The 13032-nt window shown below is 37.8% G+C and overlaps 1 protein-coding gene across 6 annotated transcripts in view; it reads left to right on the plus strand.

Annotated features, from left to right (window-relative positions):
- The window catches only part of LOC123511364 (bromodomain-containing protein 7-like), a 473159-nt gene that overhangs the window by 261663 nt on the left and 198464 nt on the right, over positions 1-13032 (plus strand). For all 6 annotated transcript variants that reach the window (XM_045267176.1, XM_045267179.1, XM_045267177.1 and 3 more), the window contains one exon: positions 8078-8189. In XM_045267176.1, the coding sequence (XP_045123111.1) occupies positions 8078-8189 (112 nt within the window). The remainder of the gene's footprint in view (positions 1-8077; positions 8190-13032) is intronic.

A 13032-nucleotide genomic window follows, 5' to 3' on the forward strand; every position in this document is an offset into this window, starting at 1 on the left:
CCACAGCTTTTCTCACTTCTAAACTCCCCATCATATTCTTGATCTCCTCCACAGTTACTTGAAACTCCTTCATAATCCCTTTCTGTTCCATTACCAGTGGTTTGTCAAAAGCAGTCTCCTTTGTGAATACCTTCCGAAAGCATCCATTCATAGCCTCTGCCATTTCCTGGGATCCTCACTGCATACTCCATTTACTTCTAAACTTTCAATACTTTCTCTATTTTTGATGTTGTTGTTCACATGTCTGTAAAAAGCCTTGGTTGGTCTTTACATTTATCAATTATATCCTTTTCTTGTTTCTTTCTTTCTTCTCTTCTAATCAACACATATTCATTTCTTGCTCTTTTGTAACTTTCCCACTGCTTAATCCGTCTTTTCCTTCTCCACCTCTTCCATGCATCCTCTTTTCTTGTTCTAGCCTTTTCACATCTATCGTTAAACCAGTCCTGCTTTCCAACTTCTCTATGTTGTCTTATTGGTACAAATTTTTTCTCACCTTCTTTGTATATTTTTATAAATTCCTTCCACTTTTCATTTGCTCCCATAGCACTCTTGAATTTCATCCAATTTGTCTCTTGAAAGAATTTCTTTAGGTTTCCAAAATCTGTCTTGGCATAATTCCATCTTCCCACTTTATATTCTTCATTTCTTCTAGATTTCTCTTCATCTATCACCTTGAACTCCAAAACTGCATGATCACTCTTTGCTAAAGGGCACTCCACCCTCATCTCCTCAATGACCATTGGCTCTGTACTAAAGACCAAGTCCAGTCTTGACGATGCTCCCTCTCCTCCAAACCTAGTATCTTCTTTGACCCACTGAGTTAACACATTTTCCATTGCCAGTGTCAATAGTGTATTTCCCCATGTTGTCTCTGATCCTTCCATTGACCAGTCCTCCCAACACACCTCTTTACAATTAAAATCTCCCATCATTATAGTTCGTTCACAGCCACCCAACATTTCTTCCAGACATGTTCCTGTATCACTTATCATTTCTTCATATTCCTGTACTGACCATGCATTTGTCTTAGGTGGTACGTACACCACTATGTAGTGCCTCTTTTTCCTTCATTAGTTTCTGCTCTGATCTTTAGCACTTCTGCCTTTCCCATACCTTCTTTCACTTGATCCACCTTTATATCTTTTTAACCAGCAACATCACTCCTCCTCCCATCTTACCTACTCTATTTCTTTTCCAAACATTATATTTCCTTCTCCAACCATCATCAGGTCTTCTCCTCTCTCAGTTTTGTTTCAGTAAGACCCACAATATCTGGGTTCTTGTCCCTCAAGTAATCGTTGAGTTCTAAAATCCCGATATCACTCCATTTATGTTGGAATACATTACATTCCGCTCATACGTAAGTTTCTTTAGTCCTTTCTTACTGTACTTTTCTGGGTTATGAACCACTTCCTCAGTCTCATATCCAAGATTCTCCAGAAAACTCTTTCTTCTCCTCTTCTGTCCTCTCTTCATTTTTTTCAAAGCCTCCTTTCTCAACTCATTTAACATTTCTCTTTCCTTTTCACCGAGATCTCTTCTCAACCAAATCTTCCTTGTTGTTTCCTGCTGGGCTAGCCTCCATGACTTCTCCACCAATTCATCTACATCCTTTTGTGACTTAAGTTTGATTCTTATTGGCCTCATACCTTCTCCTGTGAACTTTCCAATTCTATGGAAGTCCTCTATTTCTTGTACTAGGTCTTTTCCTCCTCCTGCACCACATTAATGATATTATTTATCACCTTTTTATGTTTTTCTCTCTCCATTTTACTTGGTGTCTTATCCTCCTCCACACCAAATATCACCACACATCTCTTTTTGTCTACAGTTTCCCTCACCAATGTCTCATTTGACTTAATAACCTTCACCACTTTCTCAGCAATCTTCTCTTCTATGATCTGTTGATCTATAATTTCAGCAAGGCCCAAAGTTTTCTCCCAGACTCTTTGATTTCCTTTTCCAGACTTGCAACTTTGTAATTTACCTCCTTTCTTTCCACTTCCTGACTTTTTTTCCATTCAGCCTGCTTCTCCATCACTTTTCCTAAAGATTCTCCACATTTGTCGCAATTCACTTTAATTAACTTAACTTCCTCTTTCAGTATTGCATTTTCTTTCTTCATTTCAGCGCACTCTTTCATTACATTGTCATAACTCGTTTCCAGGCCCCCATACTTTTCAAACAGTTTTTTCAATTTTACCTTCCAACTCCAGAATTTTCTTCACATAAACGCTCTTCTCCATTATTCCTTGAAATCCTGTGAAGTCTGATTCATCTTTCGAGTTCACGGCCGCCATGTTGCGCAGATGTAAACAAACTTCAGCTGATGGCTCAAACGCAGGCTACAGTTTATATTTACCTTCCCTGGACATTATTTTGCTAATCAACATGACTATATGGAGACGGGACAAACATTACAAGCTCCTTTCCCACCTTAGTTACTCTTAGGCAATGGCAACTGTAGAATTAGAGATGATTGCTCTGGAGCTCAGCGACCACATCCGCCATCGACGGTGTCCCGTGTGTGTGTGTATGTGTGTGTGTGTGTGTGTGTGTGTGTGTGTGTGTGTTTCACTGTTTGATCCCGTGTGTGTGTGTATGTGTGTGTGTACACGTAAGAACTTTGCTCATGTTCCCTTTGTTAAAATCCTTATACCACTTATAAGTAGGCAAGAGAAGAGAGGCCAGAGAGTCCTTTTGGAAGTTTTTTTTATCAACATTGTTCCCCTTTGGAGGGTACACATATCACATCCCCTGTTAGCTTTTGTAAAACATGAGTGACATCATAAGCCCATCATATTGCATTCTGGAATGCTCCTGAAACTTCCAACACATGTTTAAAATGCAAGCTCCCACTAGATGGGAGAGCAATAAAAAAATTGCATTGCCATGTGCCATGTTTGTTATTATGCAAGTAGATGAAAAACAATAGTAATCAATATTCATGTAATTTGATCAAGATATGTGAATTGTTGGGTGGTGTGATCAAGATGTGAAATATCAAGATGAGATTAATTGAGATTTTTGAATTCACTGTACCTCAGTATTTTCAGTTATTGAGTAAACTCCATACATCTTCACACTTTCCATATTGTTAATGTTTAATTTTATCAGTCTCCAAACATATTTTTACTTTGTTGTATATACTGGTATGAGCTCATTATTACAACATATTAAGGCAGGATCCTGTAGGGACTATTTGTTTATATGTGGTATGTGGGCAGTTATTTTTGGCATTTTACCCATTTATGCCATCTCTGATTTCCTTCTCAAAATATGGATGTTCAGAAGTTTCATAATGGTTGTATAGATTACAGTAGAGACTCAGTACCTGAACTTAATTCATTCCAAATGGCTGTTCTAGTATCATTAAAAGTTTGACTACTGATACCTATAAATCAGGCAATTTGTTCTAGCCTTATCAAAGCCTTAAGTTTACAAAAATTACAATGTATTTTTTTTATAATTTTGATTTGTACTTAATGTAAGTGAAGGCTGATGATGGATAACATAAAAGAGAATGGTAGTAGTGTGGGTAGGAGGAGGGATGTCATCAGTGGACGAGGTACCATCCATATATAAATGCCTGGTAACTCAATATATGATTCTTGTGAACTCTCTATTGGAGGGCACTTGCACTCACTAGATTCCTTATTTTCACTACTAATAAGCCTCATTGGTGCGATTGTAAAGGAGGTATCATACTGGCTTATGATACGAGGAACATCGCGCTCCAGATAGCTAGAACTTCTCTGAGATTAGCAGAGCAGAGTTTAGATGGTTTCTTATCCATTCCGGTTCTCCATGTGCTATCCTAATGGAAAAATAAACATAAGATATAAAATAATACCCTATCATTAAAACTAAAAAGAACGTGCTTAAATTTGTCATATTGGAATATTAAATAATATTTCATCAATCTATAAAGATGAAATATATGTACATGCAACCCCTGCTTAACGAACAGGTTACATTCCTGAAAAAACGTTCATTGCATGAATTTTCGTTAAGCAAACCAATTATAACAAGTTTGATCCCTGACTTGAACTTCCATTGAGAATAAACAAAGCGAGAGTGCATCATAGCATAGTAAAAGGTTTAATGAAAGTAAAAATTATGAAGTTAAACATTTAAGCAGTTTAATTTAAGACTCAGTCATTATAATGTACATTAATGTATGTATGTAAATAACTTTATAATATAATGTTGATGATCTTAAATTTATGAAGGGAGGGAGAGTGGAGCGGGAAAGACGCTAGCTGGCAACCTGTGGAATGTATACAAATGATGTATCATTGTACCGCATACAAAACTTATGTACCACATTTCAAGAAGGCTTTCCATTTTATCCATTGCAGAGTCACGAGTTCGGGTGGTTCTTTTAGCTTGCAAGGAAGATATGGTCCCACCAGTTTTCTTTAATAGAGTCTGCTGACTTGAAAATAGTAGAGACAGTAGATAGAGTCAAGCCATGGTAATGAGCAATGCTATTAGTTTTCTTGCCTCTCATGTCTGTAAATAATATCCAGCTTCATTTTGAGAGTAAGAGACTTCCTGGTCTTCTTAGTAACGCTAGGCAGCATTGCAGGGCTGGTTGCAGGGAGTTTTGGTGGCATGTTGAGTGAGGGAAGATGAGCTGCTGCTGGACAATGTTATTGTTATGAACTAAGAGCGGGGAAGGGTAGGGGAGTGAGTGGTGCACGTTTTGTCCATGAGAGGCGCTGGTGTATTCAAAAGCCTGTCGGCTTGCGTGATACAGCGGAGCTTTCAAACTCGGAAAAAATTACTAGGATAAAATTTCATTAACCCTTAAAAACCAGGGAGCTGACTAACTTTCCATCTGTTACAACGGGGAAAAATCACACTTGTCAAAAATGCTTAAAGATTTTTTCCTAATAAAAGCATATTTCTCTTTGTTATTCTGAGTACAACAATGTAGTTTTCAACATGTTATGACCTCTGAGAGCAAAGTTATTGTATATCAAAAAATTCTCCCCGAACCCGTGGCAGTACCCGCCGCTAAGAAATACCCCCCAAGCTCTGATAAGACAGCGTGCGTGCTCTCTCTCTCTCTCTCTCTCTCTCTCTCTCTCTCTCTCTCTCTCTCTCTCTCTCTCTCTCTCTCTCTCTCTCTCTCTCTCTCTCTCTCTCTTTCCGTTCAGGCATTTGAATTTGATGTTAAAGAAGGAACTTTTGCACTTTCATGTCTTGAAAATGCAAACTCAAAGATATGAAATGATGTGCAAAACAGGAAAAGAAAAAGAAACCACATATCACAAGTATTGTAGATTTCTATAATAATCAGAATCTGGCAACTCTTATTAGTGATGGGAATCACATGACTATGCTGACAGGCACAGTCCTGTAGAGGCAACCAGGGGTGACACACACCAGCGCATTGTTCAAGGGGAGTATATGAGGTTTATGAACATCGCTCTGAGGTTTGGTCTCTGTCTCCCAGATCACTATCAGAATCACTACTGGAGTCTTCACTTTCTTCTCTCTCAATAAAAAAATCACTGTCTTCACTTTCATCACTATACTCAATGTCACTACTGAGTAACACTGACATAAAATCACTCAGAGTACCGTTTCCTCCCTCCGGGTCATGGGGGTTGCCAGATGTCGCCTCAAAATGGGAAAAGATGACCTATTGTGTGAGAACACGTCTCAAGGGTCGAGGAGGCGAGCAAGAAAAAATGCCAGATACATCCACTTGCCCCAGGACCAATAGTGAAGGGGAGAGATTCAAACGCGGAAAAATCGTGATTCCCCGAACAATCCTCGTCTCCACACGCAACGCTACAAATATCCCGAACCGATCACCGTACGTTAAGGGTTAAAGTGAGTTTGGTGTTCGTTATACGAGCAGATGGTAGTTAAAGGAAACATTCATTGTAGCGAAATTTCGTTGTGTGAACATTCATTAATCGGGGCTTGCCTATATATCATATCAATAGTTTGGGCTTGTGGCAATCATCCCCAATTCCAAAAGTTGCCGTTGCACACCTCTCAGTTCTTCTCTAGTTTCATTTTCTTCCTTTCCTTCAATAAGTGGAAGTGCAAGTGCAATTCCAGAACGAAGCACAAGTTGAGATATAAGCGGCATGTTTATGTTCTGGTTTGTTTTCATTAGGCTTCGTCTTTGTTGCTGGGCTGTTTGCCTAGCATAACAAGAACAAGGGCAGCTTGTGTGTGATAATGTTCCTAGTTTTGCACCAAGAACCATGTCCCATTTTCTGCATATCATAGGCTAATGTGATAGCCCCTTAAGTTTCTAAATGAAAAACTATAGAAAGAACGCAGAAGAATATTGTTCTCTCAACTGTTGTGCAGTGGAGAGAGTTGTAGGGATGTACACCTTTATTCAGTATACCAGAATACCAGTGTTAGAATAGAACAACCATGTGTGCGGCTGTTTTGAGTACCAGGTACAGTAAGTCCTCGTTATACGGTACATATGCGTTCCTGGAAACCTTACTGTAAATTGAATTTACCTTATACCGAACCCATTATAACATGTAATAATAGGGAATGTGTTCCAGCACATCAAAAGTCATCCCTACAGAAATGAAAATACATGAAAATAGTCATAAAAAAAAAAAAATGTAAAGTACTGCGCAAAAGAAATAAACAGAAAACGTTTTTATTTACCTTTCACTCGCCATGTATTCTATCAGATGATGTCCCTCCCGAGGCTAAGGGACAGTAGGGATTTCAGCCCTAACTCATCTTCCGCTTAGTGGACAGACGAGGATAAGACGTCGTCATCTGTACTGTCAGAAGCAGATGTGGAAGGGCCAGCTGTAGCAGGGTTGGCACGTTTCACTGATTTGAAGAAAGAGGATATTGAGGAATGGCCAGCTGTAGCAGGGTTGGCAGGTGTGACAGGGATGGCATGTCTGACTGTTTGGTTTTTCTTGTATTTTCATCATAGATTTCTTGATAAATTTTGACACTTTTCTCTATGTCATGAGCCACTTTGCTACTCCTGCCAGGATTTGGGTCACGTTCCTTCAGGGTTTCCAGAGCTTTTTCGATACCACCGAGACATTCTCTAAGAGTTATGATGTCCAGGCCATGCACAGGTTCTTCCTTGTCTCCCTCTTTTTCTGTCTCCTGTGATGCTTTGTCTTTCTCTATAAGTTCTTCATTTGAGAGAGGTTCAGCATGGCTTTCGAAAAGATCTTGAACATCATCATCATCATCAACTTCATCGAAGCCAGCCCTATGGCACAGATTTACTATGTCATTTCTGATCGCACTGATGTCGTCTTCAGCAAAGCCTGGGAAGTCATGCGCGCATTCTGGCCATACGTTATTCCATGCCAAATTCATGGTAGATGTCTTCACTTCGTCCCAAGATGACTTGATGTTATCTAAGGCGTGCTTGATGTTATACGACTTCCAACATTCTCTGATAGTGGGCTTGCCAGGCCCATCTGTGCCCTTTATCAGTTGCTGCATGGTTCGCCGCTGGTAGTAGGCTTTAAATGTTTGCCATGATTATTATGGATATATTTGTGCTTACAATAGACCCTTTAATATTTCATTTATTCATCTAATTAGTAATGCATGTAATTAATATGTAATGCAGTTAAAAAAAAAAAGGGGGGTAGGGGAAGAGATAACAGGCTCCAAGGGCGGTCAAGTTAAAAGTCAGCAGTACTGTGAGTGGCGGGGAGGTGTGGCATGGAGCATGGATGACGTCATCACCCATGCTCCCTGGGCTGGACCCCCTCAGATGACATGAGCGGATACGGTATCTGTGAATTTTTCTTACTGTATATCAAATCGAGGGTAGTAATTTCCAAATACCGTAACTGAATTTACAGGATAAAGAACTACCGTATAACGAGGACTTACTGTATCTTTTCAGGTACCAGGTTGAATTTTTGCGTTTGAGTATTGAAAACTTGGACTTTTAAGACATTCGTGTATTGAGTCATCACTGTATTTGATTTAAGTGAAAAAATGCTATCAAAGTAAATTCATGCATTATACTAGCCAGTTAATGGAAAAAAATCAGTATCAAAAGTAACATTGTCATTAAATTATTATTTCCTTACAGCAAATTTGAAGCAGTGCAGGACAATCTGAGTGCAGAGGAAGTACTGGAGCAGGTTCAGGGAGCAGCCATTGAAGCAGCTGAGAAACTCACGCTCAAAAGGCCCTCCAGCACGGTAACCATTGTTTTGAATATATCCACTCTTGCTTTTAGTTCTCATATTCTTCAGTTACTTGTATCATCCTGTCTTTATTATTTCTTTATATTAAGAGATTACATAAAGAAAGAAGAACCAGATATTGTATGCCTGGTGGAAACAAAGTTAAATGAGGCAATAAAAATAGACATAGATAAAAGGTATAATATATGGAGGAGAGACAGAGTGGGTAAAGGAGGAGGAGGAGTCATGATGATGTTAAGGAAGGAGATAGTGGTAAATCAAGTGGAGTTTGGGGAAGGAAAATCAGAAATACTGTATGTTAAGATGCATATTAACAAAAAGGAGTTAACAATCATTGGAACATATGTGCCACCAAAAACACTCATGGACTAACCAAGAATATAGAGACATGATAGATGACACAATAAGAAGTCTTACAAGAATCATTAAGGAAAGGAGAAAAGTGATATTGATAGGAGATTTCAACTGTAAGGAGGTAGAATGGGAAAATTATGAAAGTGGTATGGGGGAAGATGCCTGGGGAGATAGATTCCTGAACCTAATGATAGATAATTTGATGGTCCAAAGAGTAAAGAAAAACACAAGATTCAGAGGAAACGATGAGCCGGCAAGATTAGACCTAGTTTTTACAAGGGATATACCAATTAACGATGATATAAGATACAAGTGCCCATTGGGAAAGAGTGACCATGTAATATTAGAGATGGATATAGAAGAAGGAAAGGAAGATAGAGATGAATCATACAAAGGAGACCGATTAAATTACAGAAAGGCTGATATTGAGAATCTCAAGAACTATTTTAAAAACGTAAACTGGGAGAAGATGGAAAACTCATTAACGGTTCAAGAGAAATATAACTTATTTTTGGAAATATACAAAACTGGGGTCAGGAATATGTTCCAAATATAGACCTAAAGAAGAAGGAAAGAAAGATTGGTTTAATGCAAGATGTGCTAGGGCAAAGGAGAAACGAGATGGAGCATGGAAAAGGTGGAGAAGAAACAGAAATCCAGAAAATAAGGAAAACTTCAAAACAGCAAGAAATGAATATGCTAAGGTGAGAAAGGAAGAAGAAAAGAACTATGAAAAGGACATTGTCGAAAAATGTAAGGAACAACCAAAATTGTTCTACAGATTCATAAATGGAAAAATAAGACAAAAAGAAACTATAGAAAGGTTAAAAGGAGAAAACGGAATGGTGGAAGACCCAAAAGTATGGCAGAACTGTTAAATAGTAAATTTCATGAGGTCTTTACTAAGGAATCCAAATTTGAAAGACCACAGGGTAATAGAGAGACTGTCTATATGAAAGAGATTAAAGTAACCAAGCTTGAAATAAAAAGTTGATGACGGAATTGGATGAGGAAAAGGCAATGGGACCGGATGAAGTCTCAGGCAGAATACTGAAAGAATGTAGGGAAGAACTAGCAAGTCCAATATACAACATCATAAAATGCTCAATAGAAAATGGAACAGTGCCAGTGGAGTGGAAAAGAGCTGAGGTGGTTCCCATATATAAGAGCGGAAGGAAGGAAGAACCTTTAAATTACAGGCCGGTATCACTAACTAGTGTAATATGCAAGATGTGTGAAAAGTAATAAAGAAGCAATGGATCGAGTTTCTTGAAGACAACAAAATATTATCAAATAGCCAATTTGGTTTTAGAAAAGGTCGGTCATGTGTGACAAATTTATTGAGTTTCTACTCTAGAATAGTTGATAATGTACAAGAGAGAGAGGGATGGGTTGACTGTATTTATTTAGATCTAAAAAAGGCTTTTGATAAAGTGCCACATGAAAGATTACTATGGAAGTTAGAGGAGAAGGGTGGCTTAAAAGGAAGCACATTGAGATGGATGAAGAATTACTTAAGGGGGAGAGAAATAAGGATGATAGTTAAAGATATGAAGTCCAAGTGGAGAACAGTAGACAGCGGAGTGCCACAGGGGTCAGTATTGGCACCAATTCTTTTCTCGTATATATAAATGACATGCCAGAGGGAGTGAACAGCTACATAAATCTGTTTATGGACGATGCGAAACTGTGCAGAGTCATTAAACAAAAAGAGGATTGTGAAATACTACAGGAAGACTTAAACAAGATCTGGAAATGGAGCAAAAAATGGGAGATGGAATTCAATGTGGACAAAAGCCATGTCATGGAAATGGGAAAAGTGAAAGACGACCAGTGGGAATCTATAAGATGGGAGATGGAGTAGAACTAGAAAAAGTAAAAAAGGAAAAGGACTTGGGAGTGACAATGGAAGAAAATAATCAACCGGTTAGCCATATTGATAGAATTTTCAAAGAGACGTATAATTTGCTAAGGAATATTGGAGTAGCATTTCACTATATGGACAAGGAAATGATGAAGAAATTGATAAGTACTAAAATAAGACCTAGATTGGAATATGCAGGAGTTGTGTGGACTCCTCATAAAAAGAAACATAAGAAAATTAGAGAGACTACAAAAAATGGCTACAAGAATGGTTCCAGAATTTAAAGGGATGGCATATGAGGAGAGACTAAAGGCAATGGATCTACCAACCTTGGAGCAGAGAAGAGAGAGAGGGGATCTGATACAAGTTTATAAATTGATTAACGGAATGGATGAAGTGGATAATGAGAAACTGATCCTGAGAGAAGAATATGACTTTAGAAGCACAAGATCGCATAGTAAGAAACTAAGGAAGGACGATGTCTGAGAGATGTTAAAAAATTTAGTTTCCCGCAAAGATGTGTTGAGACTTGGAACAGTTTGAGTGAGGAAGTGGTATCAGCAAAGAGTGTACATAGTTTTAAAGAAAAATTGGATAAGTGTAGATATGGAGACGGGACCACACGAGCATAAAGCCCAGGCCCTGTAAAACTACAACTAGGTAAATACACACACACACACGTCTGAGAGATATAAAAAAATATACTTTCCCGCGGAGATGTATTGAGATGTGGAACAGTTTAGATGAAGAAGTAGTGTCTGCAACGAGTGTGCACACTTTTAAAGTAAGATTGGATAAGTGTAGATATGGAGACGGGGCCACACGAGCATAAAGCCCAGGCCCTGTAAAACTACAACTAGGTAAATACATGAGACGCGGTAGAGGAAGCACGCAATACCGTCGCTCCCGAGAATCAGCTGATCTTCACTACCTTTGTTTGGGTTTACAGTGGCCTGGGTGAAAAGTGTGGACTCATTTTTTTTTTTTTTTCATGAATACAGTGTTAAATAATAATGAGTGAGAAAGAGATTCCATCTAAATGCAGGTATGTGACAAGGGAAAGAATTAAAGCTGATGATGACAATGTTGGTGAGGGAGAAAGAGAATTTGAAGGCTTTGATATGGCGCAAACTTCATTATTTGATAGAGTCTTGGCTATCGAACGTAAATTAGATAAATTGATAAAGGAGAGTATGGGAATGAAAGAGAATGAAGAACAGGATAAAGAGCTCCAGAAATTGAAAGAAAGGATAAAAAGAGTGGAAGAAAACGAAACTAGGTTAAGAACCGAAAATGAAGAATTAAAAGTCCAAATAGCAAACTACAAGAAATTGTTGGAAGAAGGACTCGGTAAAGCCGAGAAAAAAAAAGAGAAGCTAAAAGATCTAGTTAACAAAGAAGAAGAAAGAGTACAAGATGTGATTAAAAAAGAAGTACAAGCATGGAGAATCCAAGATAAGAAAGACAAGGAATCATTTCAAGAAGTATTTCAAAAACAGTTAAAAGAAAGAGATGAAAATATGACAAGCAAAATGATAGGAGTCCTCAAGAAAAAAGAAAATTTAGTAAGAGAAATTGCGGAAAAAAAGAAGTGTAATTATTTTTGGACTGAAAGAAAAAAATGTTAAATATAGACCAAGAAGGGAAAAAGACGAAATGAAATCAGTAAAAGACCTACTAAAACATCTGAATGACGAGAATAGACAGAACTTAGAAGAGGAAGTAGAAGAAATCCATAGAATGGGACCATATCAAGAAGGAACAGTGAGACCAATGAAGATATTACTAAAATCACAAGCAGCAGCAGAAGTACTATATAGAAAAACAAAACTCAGAGAAACTGAAGTTGCAAAGATATATATATAAAGAAAAATAGAAACGAGGAGGAAAGGAAAAGACACAATGAACTGGTGGCAAAAGTAAGAGAAAAAAATAATGAAAGATCAGAGGAGGAGAAGAAGGCATTTTTTTTGGAAAATTATAGGAGACAGGATAAGAAAATGGTATATAAAAGAGAAAGAAGAGAAAAAAATGGAGCAAGTTTAACTAAAAATGATAAGAACAAGAGATTAAAAATGATGTATACAAACATAGATGGGATTTTATCTAGTAAATTAGAATTAAGAGATTACATAAAGAAAGAAGAACCAGATATTGTATACCTGGTGAAAACAAAGTTAATTGAGGCAATAAAAATAGACATAGATAAAAGATATAATACGAGTATATGGAGGAGAGACAGAGTGGGTAAAGGAGGAGGAGGAGTCATGATGATGTTAAGGAAGGAGATAGTGGTAAATCAAGTGGAGTTTGGGGAAGGAAAATCAGAAATACTGTATGTTAAGGTACATATTAATAAAAAGGAGTTAACAATCATTGGAACATATGTGCCACCAAAAACAAACACCTGTGTCTGTATTTCCACCTGCCTATGACTTAAACTCTTTCAAAAGAGGAGTGTCAAGACATCTTAAACTGGACCCTCCTTTTAGAGTTTTTGTTTTCTCTTTATACTATTCCTCTTAACAGGGCCTGGCAAAGCGGGATTTTTTTTTCCAACTTTGTTTTCCTTGGAGTGTTGTAATGTAAAAAAAAAAAAAAAAAAAAAACAAACTCATG

The sequence above is a fragment of the Portunus trituberculatus genome, chromosome 31 (assembly GCF_017591435.1).
Source record: "Portunus trituberculatus isolate SZX2019 chromosome 31, ASM1759143v1, whole genome shotgun sequence".
In the NCBI taxonomy this organism is placed as follows: Eukaryota; Metazoa; Arthropoda; class Malacostraca; order Decapoda; family Portunidae; genus Portunus; species Portunus trituberculatus.